This window comes from Aspergillus campestris (genome assembly GCF_002847485.1).
Source record: "Aspergillus campestris IBT 28561 chromosome Unknown P168scaffold_4, whole genome shotgun sequence".
NCBI lineage: Eukaryota > Fungi > Ascomycota > Eurotiomycetes > Eurotiales > Aspergillaceae > Aspergillus > Aspergillus campestris.
The window spans coordinates 1144348-1159617 of NW_020194339.1; the positions used below are offsets into that span (position 1 = coordinate 1144348).

At 53.8% G+C, this 15270-nt stretch overlaps 7 protein-coding genes across 7 annotated transcripts; 1 reads left to right on the forward strand and 6 right to left on the reverse strand.

Annotated features, from left to right (window-relative positions):
• Positions 1-1581: 1581 nt before the first annotated feature.
• Positions 1582-2486, reverse strand: P168DRAFT_289146 (extracellular guanyl-specific ribonuclease RntA). Its single transcript, XM_024836931.1, has 2 exons — positions 2408-2486; positions 1582-2312 (listed from the first exon to the last, which is right to left on the reverse strand). The coding sequence occupies exons 1-2, from the start codon at positions 2420-2422 to the stop codon at positions 1941-1943; spliced, it is 387 nt and encodes a 128-aa protein (XP_024694302.1). The 5' UTR covers positions 2423-2486; the 3' UTR covers positions 1582-1940.
• A 728-nt stretch (positions 2487-3214) lies between these two features.
• On the reverse strand, positions 3215-5612 carry P168DRAFT_309945 (amino acid permease). Its single transcript, XM_024839355.1, has 8 exons — positions 5084-5612; positions 4902-5013; positions 4723-4849; positions 4515-4672; positions 4288-4467; positions 4142-4236; positions 3718-4089; positions 3215-3648 (listed from the first exon to the last, which is right to left on the reverse strand). Exons 1-8 carry the CDS (start codon positions 5250-5252, stop codon positions 3242-3244), a joined length of 1620 nt encoding a protein of 539 aa, XP_024694303.1. The 5' UTR covers positions 5253-5612; the 3' UTR covers positions 3215-3241.
• P168DRAFT_341261 (uncharacterized protein) lies at positions 5459-7423 on the reverse strand (the record flags this gene model as incomplete). Its single annotated transcript, XM_024841798.1, has 5 exons — positions 7162-7423; positions 6889-7110; positions 6030-6828; positions 5855-5979; positions 5459-5612 (listed from the first exon to the last, which is right to left on the reverse strand). Exons 1-5 carry the CDS (start codon positions 7335-7337, stop codon positions 5459-5461), a joined length of 1476 nt encoding a protein of 491 aa, XP_024694304.1. The 5' UTR covers positions 7338-7423.
• A 1548-nt stretch (positions 7424-8971) lies between these two features.
• P168DRAFT_280605 (enoyl-CoA hydratase/isomerase family protein) lies at positions 8972-10101 on the reverse strand (the record flags this gene model as incomplete). The annotated part of the gene is made up of 5 exons (XM_024835878.1): positions 8972-9012; positions 9090-9605; positions 9661-9768; positions 9812-9962; positions 10042-10101. The coding sequence occupies 5 exons, from the start codon at positions 10099-10101 to the stop codon at positions 8972-8974; spliced, it is 876 nt and encodes a 291-aa protein (XP_024694305.1).
• An 884-nt stretch (positions 10102-10985) lies between these two features.
• On the forward strand, positions 10986-11794 carry P168DRAFT_129649 (uncharacterized protein). The gene is made up of 2 exons (XM_024832671.1): positions 10986-11184; positions 11251-11794. The coding sequence occupies exons 1-2, from the start codon at positions 11105-11107 to the stop codon at positions 11711-11713; spliced, it is 543 nt and encodes a 180-aa protein (XP_024694306.1). The 5' UTR covers positions 10986-11104; the 3' UTR covers positions 11714-11794.
• An 81-nt stretch (positions 11795-11875) lies between these two features.
• P168DRAFT_296089 (kinase-like protein) lies at positions 11876-12718 on the reverse strand (the record flags this gene model as incomplete). Its single annotated transcript, XM_024838090.1, has 1 exon — positions 11876-12718. The coding sequence occupies one exon, from the start codon at positions 12716-12718 to the stop codon at positions 11876-11878; it is 843 nt and encodes a 280-aa protein (XP_024694307.1).
• A 276-nt stretch (positions 12719-12994) lies between these two features.
• Positions 12995-14566, reverse strand: P168DRAFT_250569 (fungal specific transcription factor domain-containing protein; the record flags this gene model as incomplete). The annotated part of the gene is made up of 2 exons (XM_024834222.1): positions 14135-14566; positions 12995-14075 (listed from the first exon to the last, which is right to left on the reverse strand). Coding segments are annotated over exons 1-2 (1494 nt in total), but the record flags the coding sequence as incomplete, so codon positions are not given.
• Between the last annotated feature and the right edge of the window lie 704 nt (positions 14567-15270).

Here is a 15270-nt window from a genome sequence, read left to right on the forward strand (position 1 = left end):
CTGGGCAGACCAAGAAACAAGCGGGTTTGTTCTGGCCCCCATTGTCGAGCCATAATCCCCGAGGGTATACAGAGCCCATCGGCCGACTTGCTTGCCACCGGATAGATTGAGGAAATACCGGAGTAATTACAATTGAATTCGATGGACTGGCCCAGGAAGGATTAGCGCTGCAACCCCAAGCCCTAATCCCGGCCCGCCCCCGGATTCTCATAGGTTCCTGCGTGGGGATGGCGCTGCCCAGATTTTAGTGTCTTCGCCTGCGTCCTTGGTCTGAGACAAAGGAATTCCCACGAGATTACCTCTGAGCGTTTACCCCGCAGCTTTGCAATTTCCAGTTTCCAACAGACCAACGTTGTCCAAAAAGTCCCCACCAGCCTATGACCGGTGACCCAATCGCCTCGCGCCCCCTAACATCCGGTCGCTTCTGCTCCACGCGTATTCCCCCAGGATCGGAAGATACGGACCATCGTGAGATTCTGGGTAGTCCCCATTGGGCAATGGTTCCGACGATTGTCGAGCGCAGCCTCTTCTTCTGTGGAGGAGACGTATACCCAGCGATCATCGGCCTGGTCCTTCATTTCGGTTCTCCTGTTTCTTCTTTTTCTTCCAGCTTCTTTTCTTTTGCTCTTCTTTCATTTTCCCGAGCGATGTTCCCTCGTAGGACACCCCCCCTGTCCCGTCCATACTAGACATCTTCCAAGGGTTGAAGCCCACCCACGGCGACCTCGGACAGAATCCAGCATCCTTGCCAAGCCCCCCCGGCAGTCCAACGACTGGATTCGCCCACAGGATGCAGAGTAATTTCCGCACGCCCAAAGACCAAGAAATGCGCAAGAGTGGTGGCGTTTGTCTAGGCTGGATCGCGTTAGAGACTGACGTGTGCCCGGCGTACCTGATGGTCCTTGGCCACAGCTGTTTCTGCTCTCTGGGGCCAGGATGTGGGTTGCTGACCGCATGAGAGCGGTCGTTCTCCGAGATCCTAGGTAGGGAGAGGTATGAAGTAATGAGAGGGCGGGAGGTGGGCAGACCTTCCGGTTGGACGCCAAGTGAGCTATACCTGGTTTTTTTTCGAGGCCAGAATGAGGTGATCGGGTGGTCTAGTGATGTAAGAAGGTTGTAGCTAATTTTTTGTGGCTGGGTGAGGTTCCACGACGGAATTGCTTGGTGTTCCCATTGCGTGTAAGACAAGGCGAGGCGCAGAGCAGAACAAAGAACAGACCCCTATAGACCCCGGAATTTCCCACCAGACGGTTCATTCTCAGGCACGTGTAAGGGCCGTTGTTCCTCATGGGTTCAGTCGCACAAAGAATGTGCTTTGCATCTGATTGAGCCACCCGAGGCTGTTGCAGTGGTCGGGGTTTTTCTTTTGGCTTTCTGACAGGTCATCTGTGCTGTGACTGGTGCTGTGCTGATGGTCGCTCATATGCAGAACGAGAATGGAATGCAGATGGACGAGAGTGGATGGGTGACCTGCAACATTGCTGACTGGTGCTCAGATCTCTAGATGGAAGTCGATGGTTCTATCGTACCTGTTGCTAGCTCGCCATCCTACTTTCGAGATTCCTTTCTAGGTTCTGACATACTGAGTATTTCCAGGTTGTTCTCCAAGACCGTGTTCCATAGTCTAATTCGACTCAGGGGATGATGTCTTCGGCCTTGTCTGAACAAACGTTACCCAAGTCATCCAACGAGCCTGGATCAAACACTACGACTTGTCAAAACCAACACCAGAATCTTAGATTCTTGCAAAGAATATAAAAAAGATAGAGAGAACATCGAGATGAAAAGAAAAGAAATCCCAAACACCACCAACATGCAGTCAAGCCCCCATGAGCCCCAGCCAACTGGTCAACAGTCAACCTTACCCATTCAAACGTCATACTTAGCAGGACCTCTCCTACAAAAGAACACAAAGAAGTTCAAACCATCATCCTATAAATCTAAGTACACGCAACAAAGTCATTCCCACTAGCACCAGTATGCGTGATCAGGCCCGCCAACTTATTATTCTCATTGAACACAACACGGTCCGCACCAGGCGAACCACCATCGTAGACCTCGCCGGAGCTCAGGATCGGGAACTCGTAGTAAGTGGGTTCAACGGGAAAGTCAAAGTCCTCGTAGTTGTTGTACTTGTGCGGGTAGTCGTTGTCGCCGATCGCCTCGCCCTGCTCGTGCAGGTCGAAGCCGGCCTTTTGCGCGTCGGCGACAGCGGCCTCGTTGTAGCAGGCTTTGCCGCAGGTGTAGTCGCAGGCTTTGGAGGTGGGGTGGGCGCTGCTGAGGGCGATGAGGGGGAGGAGGACGGGGAGGATCTGTATTATAATGAGTATATTATTATTGACTGTGTTTCGGTGGGGGGATGGATGTGAATAGCGAGTGGTAGAGGGGGGAGGGAAAGGACGCGTACATTGTTGAGCAACATGTTGTCTGTTCTTTTCTTTTCTGTACTGGTATAGATGGAGTACTTGTATAGATATTCTCGCCGACTTCTACAACCAGCGATGATTCCACCAGGACACCACCTCCTTATATACTCCCCCCCCTTACCTCCAAGCATTTCCACCAACCCCGCCATCACAATCCCTAACATATCATATCACGCACGACATCTTCCCTCCCAAGTCACACTACATCGTATCGTATCACCACCCTATCCCATCCCATCCTATCCTGCCCATGCTCAACCTGCAACACCCAAACCCACCGAGTAGGGTTACATCAGACGCCCCCCTGCAGCAGAACAGCAGACAGCCCTGAGCAACCGTCGATCCCATCCAAGCACCCACCTGACTGGTCGATACCACGGCCCACGGAGCAACCTTGTATCGCGATCCACCAATAGACCTCTATTCACGAGTGTCGTGGCTGGAGACTTCACTCTGGGCGTATTTGGCACGCGGGGACGTCCATCGGTGGAGCGGGCTTGGCTTGGATTTACTATGAGGTATCTGCTTAGATAGGAAAACGCTGGTTGTCACTGGTCGGGAGGGGAGGTGTGAGGGGAATGCTATAATCTAATCTACTCGGCACTCGGGGATACCCCCGTCGGGGATCCGCTCTGCCCGTCGGGTGGGTTATCTGGGCGGTTATGTGCAGATACTGTTTGGTGAGTGCGACGTGACCGATACCGAGGGATGTGGAACATATACATGAACTCTGTACAATTTTCATGATATGATATGATATGATATAATATATTGTATATACGCATGTGGTCGTATCAGATAGGAAACACTCCCCCTCATCCAACAAAAACCTTCAACAGTCGTTTCTTTAGCGTCGTAGACTGTCCACCGCCGGCGTCTTCCTCGCGCGCTTCCATCACCCGTCGCCCCGTCCAGATGTCCATCTCCTTGAGGTTCACCAGCTTCGTGCGGTGCCAGAACTTGTACCCCAGCACGAAGAGCGCAAACACCGGTAGCATGATGTAGTTGATGATGAAGTCGTTTACGCTAAACGGCGTCAGGAACGCCGTGTAGCCCTGGAAGAAGACGAGGAACACGGTGGCCGCCAGCGCCAGGTACGTGCCGTAGGGGTAGAAGGTCGCGCGGAAGGGTAGGCGCGCGGGGTCGTCGCCTTGTGCGACTAGCGCTTGGCGGAAGCGGATGTGCGAGATGCAGATGACGGACCAGACGATGAAGGTTGCCACTGTGTTTTGTTTATGTTAGTTGGGTGGGTTCAAAGGGTAAGGGTCAAGTATTGGGAAAGGGTGCATACCGCCAGATAGCGTGATCAGGGCGTTATAGATACGGCCTGCGCTGGAGGACATCGTGAGGAAGACGATGCAGGTAAAGACGTTGGTCCAGATGAGCGCCACCCAGGGGACACCGTGCTTGTTGGTGCGTCCGAGGAACCGGGGCGCCTTGCCGTTGCGCGCCATGAACAGCATCGTGCGCGAGCCGACGTAGAGCGAGCCGTTGCCGGCGGAGATGACGCTGATGACGATGAGGGCGTTGATCAGGTGCGCGGCCGGGAGGATGCCAGCATCCTCGAGGGCGAGGGTTAAGGGTGAGTTCGCCGTGCTGGAGTCGGAACCGAGGAGGCGGTCGTCGTCGAATGGCAGGAGGATGCCGATGAAAAACATGGTTCCTGGCTGGATTAGCTTCGCCCCTGTATCTCCAGTACGTTGAATGATGCTCACCGATGTAGAAAATCAGAATGCGCCAAAACACCTGGCGGATGGCCGTGGGGACGGCTTTCTGAGGGTTGCTCGACTCGCCGGCGGTGACACCGACCCTGGTTTTGTTAGCACTATTCGAGGTTGAGAGTCGTGAGCAGTCGACATACATTTCTGTCCCTGCGTACAGTGTGCCCGCAACAACGAATGTCTTGGCAACTCCATTGATGGAATCCGCGAATGGGCCGGGATCACTCCAGTACTTGAAGCCGATAGGACCGGGCCCGACACCACCCGCGCTGATACAAATGGCTAGAATGAAGAAGGCGATCAGGGCCAACACCTTGATTCTAGTGAAGTTAGTACACAGTATGTCAACGAAGCGCGAGGTGCTTACAAGGACAGCCAGAACTCCATCTCTCCGTACGCCAATACCCCCAGATTCGACAGGAACAAGAAGAGGAACCAGAAGATCAAGATCCAGCCCCATTGGGGGACTGTTTCTGTCCAATAGCCGATAACCAAAGAGATGGCATTATACTCGTTTGCCAGAATCTATTCCATGGTCAGTATAAGCGGGAAGACCCAAAACACAAGAGACGTACCGTCACCCAGAGGTACCAATACGCCCAACCCAGCCCGAAAGCCAGCGAGTCATCGATGAAGCGCTGCGCATACTCGGTAAACGACCCCGTCACCGGGATGGCCGTCGCCATCTCACCCAGCGATTGCCTGACCAGTCAGTACTATGATCTTGTCTTGCAATAACCACGAGAGAACTCACATGACAAAGTAAACGATAATCCCGACCAACGAAAAGCTGATTAACACTCCCGCCGGTCCACCCTCACTGAAGGCATTGCCCGAGCCGACCAGCAATCCCGGACCGATAATCCCTAGATGCCAAGGGTCAATTAGACCGACAAATCCCGATTGATATTTGAGTGGCATAAAATAAGCACATACCTCCAATCGCGATCATCTGCAAGTGCCGCGACTTCAGTTTCCTCTGTAACGGTTCGGAAAAGGCGTCAACGGGGGCGCTGTCCGCCTCCATTGGGACGGTTTCTTCATCCTGCACGGTCGCAGACGGCTTGCGGTAGTTGAAGCCATCCTGGTCGAACTTCGACGTCATTCTCAGAATCGCGAATACTCGAAGGAAGAGAGTTGGTTGTCGCAAGTCAAATGTCGAAGCGACATGTCCGTGGAATAGAATTCCATCGCGACAGGAGGCGGGAATTTTTTAATTTTTTAATTTCGTTCTTTTTTTTTTTTCAAAGCGAGATCCGTGGGCGGGGAGTGGAAGACCTCGTCCTGAAAGTCGGAGCACACAGAGACCGTTCATTTGCTGACGATGTCGTGATAAGAGCTGAAGATGGCGGAGATCGTCAGTCCACTATCGCGATAAGTAAGGGATTTCTGGATGAGGAATCCGATCCGACTGATGGCGTCGGCGGGGTTCAAGGCGCGGGATTGGACTGATTGTTTCTGGTATCTTTGGATTCTTCATTGTGTTATCTTCCATCGTGTCTATCTCCAGAAGGATCGCGAGAAGAAATAGAGTAGAATAGACTTCAAGACCAAGACGGGATCCCGTGTTGACGCACGCCTCACCTGGACCCACCCGATATTTTGAAGTGCCGTGGAACTTCCCTGTCAATCTTGCCTCCTCTCAACCTCGCGCCAACCCACTATCTTCCCTTTATAGGTCAAAGCTAATGCCATCGGTCCACAAACCGAATTACCTTCCCCGCCGTGGCACTGGTTTCAAACTCCGCAAGCCCCTTCACAAAGACAATCCGCACCAAATGCTCATTCTCTGGCAACACGCCCCAAAATCCCCTCAGTCGATCGACCAGGTCCTCTTCGGTGAGAATCCCCACACGGGGGGGGGGGGGGGTCCGCGGAGGACACGTACCTCCAGCGTCGCCACGGGAGAGTCCTCGTCCGCCCCACCGAGGATGACCTGCCACTGTAGGATTCCACACTCGGGGGCTTCAAAGACGGCCTCGACCTTGTCGAAGTCGAAGTACATCGCGTCCCACTTGAAACTGAACCGGCGGTCGCGACCGTGCAGGCGCAGCACGCGCAGGTGCTTCCGCTCGCTGGCGGGGATCAGCGTCGCGGCGTGATCGGGAACCGTGTGCAGGGAGCCGATGTCGCCTGTGACGTAGCGGAGGAGTGGGTTGCGGAGCCGCTGGAGGGAGGTCTGCACTATGAGGCCCGTTGCCCCGTCGGGGAGGGAGACGGCGCCGTCGCTACTACAGTTTCCCGTGGAGGCGGCAGAGCGAGGCAAAATCTCAATGTGGATGTCGCGTGTGTCGATGAGGAAGTTGGTGGCAGCGCCGTCGGAACTCTGTTCCCCTGTGATGCCAAGGTTGCTGATTGCCCATGGCCCGGCCTCGGCGTTACCCATGACGGAGTGGATTTTGATGGCGTCCCCGAGTGTGCTCTTGATTAGGTCCCGCTGTGCGCGCGTGAGCGGCTCTGAGGTGTAAATAATCTTGGAGAGGCTGATGCGTGCACGCTCGGCCTGGGGCAGGCTGGTAATGTGGCAGACTACCTGGATGATCCTACTGCCGTCGCTAGTCAGCATATTGATGTGGTAGTCGCCCAGAGCCTTGGTGACCTCTGCGGGCGGCATGGTGCTCCCGGCGCTGAGGATCGTGGCGCCGGCATTTTCCATGATCTCGGTCATGAGATCGAGAGATCTATGCTCAGTCAGTCCGGTTGTTGCCGCGTGGGATGGCGTCTCCTATCTGTAGAACCACCCTGAAAAGTGGATGGAGAGGACGAAATCGCCCGGTTCAACTACACGACATAGTCGAAGGAACTGTCCCATCTGGGCTCGCTGTCGTTGATTCTCGGGCATGTCCATGGCGAATATCATGGGGACCCCGCCTGATCCTCTGCCCGTGATACTAACGTAGGAGCCGTGGCGGTATGTATTTTGCGGAGTGACATCGTGCGTGAGTCGCTTAATCGTCTTGTATCTGCCTTAATAAGTCTCGCGGATCTAGGGGAAAGATTGTCTAGGGCCGTACAAGGCTTTCTTATGCAGCAGTGGCTGTTTGTGGAGATTCACATCCGTCGCCCCAATTGTACGGAGTCTGGCTTGTTGAATAGCCTCTGTATCCGGCGGATACTGAACCTTTTCATTATAGAAAGGGTGGATTTGCGCGACAGCGAGCACTTCGGCAAGTGTGTATCTGTCCGACATTGCCCGAGTCAATGAAGATACGAGGAAACTACAGCAGAGGGCACGCGCAGTTGGATCTTTGATGAATGACTGGTAATGAAGACGAGGTAGGTGCAGGGTTTACTAGAGGAAAAGTGGTGACAATCTCATCGAACGTTGGAGAACTGATTTGTATATCTCGGCCGGTCAAATACAGACGACCATTTTCTAGTTCGATTTTTCTTCGTTTCGTTTCGATGTCGTTTTTGTTATTTTCGACTATTGCGATAGTCAAGGCCTCGTGAAGCTGAGCCAGTTGCTCCTGGTGCTGCTTCGACACGAGAACAGCTCGCGGGCAGGATTTTTCGTGAGACCCTTTGAACCAGAGGTGGGACGGGCAAATCTGTAGTAGACGAGTCTGCAGCGCCTTGTGCTCCTGTTCGTAGATAGAAGAATTGGCGTGATACGATTCCAGGGGCTCGTAGCCATTGGGGCCAATGCCTATGTGGACTTGTTGGAGTGCGGGATACTTCATGTTGGTGGAGTGGAGGGCTAGATAATGATGCTGTGGTTGTTGATTTGATGATTAAAAGACAGTGACGTCCTTTATTCAGCGTATTTATTTTCAATTGCCCTTATCCCTGTCGTCCAGTATCATGCATGAGACGGCATCTCGTCAAATTGGAGGTCGTAGGGTGCCGATGCTCACTACCTTGAATACCACATTAAGCTGCGGCTGAGAAATTATCAAATGTGATCTCACTATGGTTTGTACTTACATACCTGGTGACCCAAGTCCGCTCAAGCACGCTTGTATATGAATATAGTTCGGTGGTGGTCGTAGGACCATCCATATTTTTTGGATCGGCATTTCCGATAGACCGAGCATGCAAAGACAGACCCACCTTGTTTATATTGGCTTTGAGAACTTCAGCTGAGCTAACAGTCAGCATGCAGTCATTGTGAATAGCCATTCAGCTACTGTAGCTGAGCGTCTTTTCCCGCAAGTGTGAGTCAATTGACTTTACTGCGAGCGATGCCAGCGTCTCTTCCCGGCTTAGTCCCCTGCAGGACTTTACACCAAGGTCATCGGGAAAGAACCGCCCGCATTAATCCGACCACGCAGACAAAGAGACTGCCGATTATTCCCGTTTGAAGCCCAATGCACGACATAGCAGCCATGCCGTTCACCCAAGTAAAGCCAGATCCAATACCACGTCGATAGTGGGGATCGCAATGGGCTGGGCTGTCACCCGACAACGCCCCGGTTAAGGTCCCTCTTGTTTGAACGCGGCTTCCGTAAAAGAGGTGTATGGGTGAATCTCCCGTTAGACAGGATCGTAGACCATGTGGCGTAGAATGCGGGGTGAATACGGCATGGATGTCAACGTTCTTCGTTGACCATCTGACTGCTGTATCTTGGCTATCAACGCATTGCGTTGAGCATGGACAAGCGGATCGCGCTCGATCTCGTAGAGTTTATCGGAAAGTATCGGACTGTCAAGTTAGAGATCAATGGTATACTAGACGAAATTCGCAGGTAGTATTCGTCGTGTAGTATGTACAATTGGCTGGGCACAGATCTAATAGCAACTGCCCGTTCATAATATGACAAGAGTGTTGCCTTCCAATGCTAGCCCACGGCAACACCAATAGGTAAGCCACGGTTAACCGCCTCACAGCGAAGCCTTGGGTTTCCCCTCGCGTTTCTTACTCGCTATTGTAACCCGCAAATCAGTAACCAGACACCAACAAGGGTTTCCCACGAAAACAGAAGAGAGAGAAATAACATACCAGCAATCAGCTGCTCCCTTCTAGCGCGAAACCGCTCATAAGGCGTCCCATCGACGAACCTCTCCGCCAGCGCATGCGTAGCCTCATAAACCGCAAGCAAGCGGTCCGACCTAAGCGGCGCATTCTGCAACCGCTTCACCTCCATCATACTCTTCCCGTCATTCGCGGCAAGCTGCTCCTCCAAGAACTTCCCAACATGCTCCTGGAACCCGTCCACGGGGAAGACGCGGTTCACCAGCCCGCACGCCTGCAGCTCTTCGACCGGGCACTTGCGCCCGAACATCAGGAGGTCGTTCGCGCGGCGCACGCCCATGCTTTGCGCAAAGGTGTTGGCACTCCCGTACTCGGGCACCAGGCCGAGAGAGCTGAAGGGGATCTGAATGTAGGTGTTTGAGGCGGCTAGCACGATGTCTGCGATGCCGTTGAACCAGGCGGCGCCGCCGCCGACTGCGGGGCCGTTCATGGCGAGGACGAAGACTTTTTTGTGGTCGATCATGGAGCGGAAGAGTTCGACGGCTGTTGGTGTTAGTTTCTACTAGATATTTTGTTCCTTTCTAGTGTGGGATCGTACTGGTTGAGAATTTGTTCATGAAGAAGAGCTTTGTCTCCGCTGCGGTAGCCTCCGCAGGTAGAGAAGGGATACCAGCTGTACTGCTTGTTAGGCATTCCTTTCCTTTCCCTAGACATTGGATTATAGGGATATGAGTATATAACAAAAATACCTCGAACATCAGCCCCGGCAGAGAAGAACCGCCCTTCACCCGTCAAAACAGTAAAGACCGTATGCGGGTGCTCGTCGAGCTCCCGAAAGGCACCAACCATATCCGCGACGACAGCATCATCCCAGGAGTTCAACAGCTTCGGTCTGTTCAGCTATGACGACAGCGTCCAGGTAAGCGGAGCCCTCAAATCATCTCAATAAATCAAACATAAAGCTACGGGACATTCTCACCTTGATAATCCCAATCTTATCGCGGATCTCAAAGCTGATGTTTTTGTACGTCGAAGCCATTGCTGCAGGGGTAAGGATAGAAAGATAGATAGGTAGAATGTGACAAGTTCGTTTATCCCTGAAAATGAAAGAATTATGTAGTTAGTTGGTCTTGGGAAGCGGTCTACTGCGAGGTAAGGACACTCCAGCGTTAAGCTAGTAAGTGATCCCCGCCCAGCTCCATAACCGAGGCGCGTTGCTATGTATCTGGCTGGGGAAGCTGACAGGGCCCCACAGTTGGCTTGGCCGAGGGATATGGTTCTTCTTCGGTAGTTTGGTACTTTTGTAGGGGGAGAAGGTATGGAATGCTCAACTCCCTTTGATGAAAAGCCGAACTCCAGTTGATCTCTTGGGGAATCCATTGAGAACAGGTGTGGAGAGGTCATCTGTTTCTATTGCTCGGCCACTCAATCTTCAGGGGACGTAACTCAACTCGGATCATGGGCTTGAGTGTATTCATCCTTGCGCACTCAATTCGTCCAGAAAATGATACAAAGTGATCCCAGGAAGATTGATCGAAGTATATCAAAATACAGGGTACAGGTCAGGTGCACGATGCCCCACGTGACACCGCCCTATTCAGGACTAGCCCCGACCCCATCAGCCCATCTCGTCCACCACGATAAACCGCCACCCAGAACCTACATTAAACCATCAAAACAACCCACTCGGACAGATTGCACTGGCCATTGCGGAGGTAATATACAGCATATTACGGTGTACATATACGAGACATCCCTTTCTTGGTGGAAACCGGCAACTCGGCACGATCCGGTCCATATCTGAGACCCGACCCGCGGCGTGACTCTCCACGCCACGGCGGCTAAACTAGCTATCGTTGAGACCCGCCAAACAAAAGAAAAAAAGTTCTGGCTGAAAATGGGGCCATAAATTTGCCCTGCTAAGTACATGCTGTGTGGTGTATAAACAAAGAAGTATACGGTATCACGCGACGCTATTGTACAGACCGTGTCTGCGAACATTGTACGACAAGAAGAAGAAGAAAGAAAAAAAAAGAAAGAAAATGCCATCAAATAAAGACCGGCTTTATGTTGCACTGTATGTTCGGGGAGGAGCGCCCGCCATGCCGGACAAAGAAGACACGTAAGTCTCTCGCCGGATTTGAATCCATCGATCGTCGCTGGGGTGGATATTGACAACCACATGCAGATACCATTGGGCGCTCATTCTCGGGCCCAAGAAAGAAACCGACGGCTTGATGGGGATGCGATTTCACGTCAAGGAGCGGATCCTGCCGGGCGGGCAGGGCACGGAATGGGTCTTTGAGAACCCGCCCTGTCGCCTGGGAGCGACGAGCATGTTGCTGGTTCGAATCATGGTCGGGAAGGTGAAGGATAGTCAACGGTTAACGGAGATCCTGCGCACGACGCCTGTTCGTGGGGATGTGGGGGGGTGGAATTGTGTTTCTTGGGTGAAGGAGGCGGTGGAGAGGGCCCAGGCGGAGGAGAAAGTCTTGGGGAAGTGCGTTCTCGATTGGCAGACCGTGAGGGCTGCGGCGATGGACTATTGCCAGGAAAAGAAGGACCAGCATCGGTTTGATGGGCAGGGGGTTTTTGATATGAGTCGCGCGCCGACGTACGATCTCATCCAGCGGAAGGAGAGTATCGGGTGAGGTGGTCTGAGCGATGCTTGGGAAGGCCGATAGTGTTGTACATGGCGTCGTGATGTCGTCGGTGTGTGCATGATGAACCGGATGAATAATGACGAGATATGAAAAGGTATATCAGGTAGAGATGAAGCGTATCCTCCGAGCGTCGGTGTAAGGACAGTACTCTTAGGCCATATCTGCAAAGTACTTCTGGCGGAGACGTTCCATCTCCAACTCCCGCGGCATCGGGGTCAGGAACTTGTCGACCTCCTCAATCCAGAACGAATTCTGCGGATTGACCTGGCAAGCTGAAGTATACTCCCAGTACTCAGGCAACCAGCCCGCATTCTCCCAGTCAACAATGCCCACAATATCATCCCCGCGGGCCAAAATGTTCAGACTGCTCAGATCGCCATGCGTAAGCTTCAACGGCCACGTGCGGCTCTGCAATTCAATCAAGGTCTGGATCTCCGGATCCAGACCAGCATTCAGATGCAGCCCAGTTCGCAAATGCCCATGAAACCCCTCTACATCATCAAACGGGCCGAACCGCATAGACGGATGGATCCGGACATCAAAGAGCGACCCGCCCTCTACAGACGCGACGCCCATCCCGGCCGGCGGCTGCAGCTGTCGCAGCTCCGCGACCATAGATTTCAGCTGGTCGAGCAGTCGACTTTTCGACTTGTCGCTGCGGGAGGTCCAGCCCGACCCGATCATCTCGCCGTCAATGCGCTCCATCACGATGTAGGTTTGATCGTGGTGGGTGAACGCGCAGACGACTTTGGGGACGGGGAGGGAGGTGTTTTCCTGGATGAAGCGCATGGTGGACGCCTCGGCTAAGTGCACCCCTTGGCCATACTTGACGCATAGGCGATCGGTCAGCATGAGAACGCTACCCGTCCGGGGTCGCATTGCCCGCAGGGTCCGGATTGCGAGTAGGGTAGCATAGCGGAACAGGGGCCGGTCATTATAGGGGCTAGGGTTCCCCGTGTCGGAACCCGAGGGGCTGTCGTGGGTAGGTGCCATAGATCCTGATCCTTGGGGTGTGGTGTTGTGCAATGGTATTTCATTATCGATAAAGTGGAATTAGACCTTCTTGAAATAGTCTGGTATCTAGAGAGGTTGGCCAAAGAGGGGAAATGGCATGATGTCGACCGTGATGTTTGAATGGAAGTTCGGAGTAAAAGGAGTTTATTAAGGTTGGCAGGAATGTGGTGGCCCGTGCACCCCGCCCCACCCAAACAAAACAAACATTCCATGGTTTGATTCATCTGATCTCGCGTTCGATCGGAAGACCCTGAATTCCTCCTGTGCCTCCTTCTCTCACCAATCGTCCAAAACACTCCAACTCAGCACTGGTCAGGACCGTTTTCAGTAATGCCGGCATCCCCGCATCGGATTGATCCCCACACACAGTTGAATTGAAAAAAGACGCCATGGATTCCGCCGACGCATAAACCTCGCCCAGCTTCTCCAACACCTTCATACATTGGTAGAACGACCAGAACGCCTCCACCCACGTATCGGGCTGCCCGGACCGGATGGTGAGGATGTGGATGGTGAGGACGGGAAGAAGCATTCCGACCGTCGTGGTGGGTAAGTAGTGAATGGCGTCGACGCGACCCAGGCCCTCCGCGACCGTGGCGATCGCCTGCGTCGCGTGCTGCACCTGACTCCGTGACAGGTCGCTGAGCAAGGACTCCACGGAGACGGATGGGTCGTTCACTTTGCGCGACGTCTGGTGGCGATGTAGGGCGCTGGATGCAGCGAGAAAGATCATGTTCAGCCATGCGCGGTGCACGAATAGCGGTTTCTCGACCTCGGGGAGACCCGGAGCGGAAGGAGGCTGGTACCGGACCTCCGGGGGGAGATGCGTGTGCCAGTCTTCCAGCAGGCGGTCGCACTGGGACGATGTAGACAGTGAGGCGCGGAGGATACGGCTGATGACGGTGCAGAGCCGGGCTTTCTCGATGAAGATCTGCGCCAGCTGGTTCTGATGTTGTGGCGATTGGAGGATCTTGCAGCTTCCGAGCAGCTGGGTGGTTTCTTCGGGGAAGACGCGGATTTCAAAGTCCGACAGGGTGGGAAGCGGCACGCTGCATCCTTCTTCGCGGATGATGGGCGGTCGGCGCAGGTTGATTGCGTTGAGGTGATCGCGCGTGTAGACACACCACCAGAGGCGCTTCCACAGCCCCGTGGGCCCCAGGTAGTCGCCCGGATCTGGCACGGGCTGTAGGCCGATCGATGTCGCGATCGAGAGCGCGATCTCAAGCCAGTAGTGGAAGTCTTTCGGGTCGTCGGGCGTTTCGTGCCAGTAGGTCATCAGCAGCGCTGCCTGCATAAGGACCACCCGGTCGGCTTCGACGTCAAAGTCGTAGAGGACCTGCTCTGTCTGAGAAAAAAAGGCCAACAAGGGGATCTGCGCGGAAGGGCAATGCCTACTCTTGCTTTCCGGAAGAACTCCCTGCGTGCCTCTTTGCGCGAGGAGTATCCAGCACGATACAGGTGTTCTGGTTCAATGAACGCAACACTGGAGAACATGACTGCATGGAAAAGCAGAAGGCTAATACGCGACTGTCCATCGCCGATAGCTATTGGCTGCAGGAAGTCTGCCAGGTCGAGCAAGGGCAATCCCGGATGGACATTGACCACAAAGGTGTTTAAGAGCTCATTGCGCAACGGTGCATCCGGGACCGTGAAGGCGCCTTTCAGCGCGAGGTACTGGACATCCTCGAGCGGTATATGCGGCGGTAGGTCTTCGAAGTACAGCGGAAGAAGGCCATTGTATGGAGAGGGAATCCGCGGGCCCAAGAGCACGTCGTGGGCGGTCGATATGAGAGAATCTAGCGGCTTCATGTAATGGACAAGGGGATGTGTCTGTCGTGCGAAGATCATCTGGTCTTCTTCGACGTCATCGACATCTGGAAGCCGTCAGCCAGTGGCCGCAGGCTATATACTCACTCCATACCTTCCAACCCCTCATGGTCGCAGACACTTAACCCGTCTTCATCCTGAGTTATGTCCACGGGCAGATCATCATCACCCCCACCCACGGGTGGACAGCGTATCTTCCAATGTCTACACGTTAAACAGGGCGTCCCATTCTGCGCATCACAGGCGATCTTGTTCGATAAACAGTACCCGCATCCACCAGAGAGTGGAAACCGCGCCATCCGAAAGGGGCTCTAGGCGCGACTTTAGCCGGACCCCTAGTCTAAACAGGAATAGAGCAGAGCAATCCAATGGACAATCTATTGACCATCAGTGGCCCTCAAGAAAATATCCGATGAGGAGAAGCAGGCGGGGGTGGGTAGAATGGAATTAGGTGGCTTTGGCAGTTGCCGACTTGGCGGGTCTTTTAACCGCGGTTATATCTGGGGTAATGATGGGCGATTGTTAGTTATTAATCGCTCGGTTGCATACCCTGCTAACCGTATGTATAGGTGCTCCGGCTTACGGTGCAAGGTAGGAAGTTAGGAACCGGGTCTGCGGCATCTCACTTGTGGGAAATTTCCCGGGCGCTCGAGGCCGTTGACTTGGCACGCGGGGTATAATAGTGGATTGCGGGGTTATCCTGC

Bases quoted from the DNA above. Each gene is read 5' to 3' on its own strand.
- P168DRAFT_309945 (XM_024839355.1), bottom strand. From the start codon at position 5,252: ATGACGTCGAAGTTCGACCAGGATGGCTTCAACTACCGCAAGCCGTCT. The intron at 4,850-4,901 runs GTGAGTTCTCTC...CTGACTGGTCAG, and splicing joins ATTATCGTTTACTTTGTCAT to GCAATCGCTGGGTGAGATGG. The intron at 4,090-4,141 runs GTGAGCATCATT...TAATCCAGCCAG, and splicing joins CATTCTGATTTTCTACATCG to GAACCATGTTTTTCATCGGC.
- P168DRAFT_129649 (XM_024832671.1), top strand. From the start codon at position 11,105: ATGCCATCAAATAAAGACCGGCTTTATGTTGCACTGTATGTTCGGGGA. The intron at 11,185-11,250 runs GTAAGTCTCTCG...AACCACATGCAG, and splicing joins ATGCCGGACAAAGAAGACAC to ATACCATTGGGCGCTCATTC.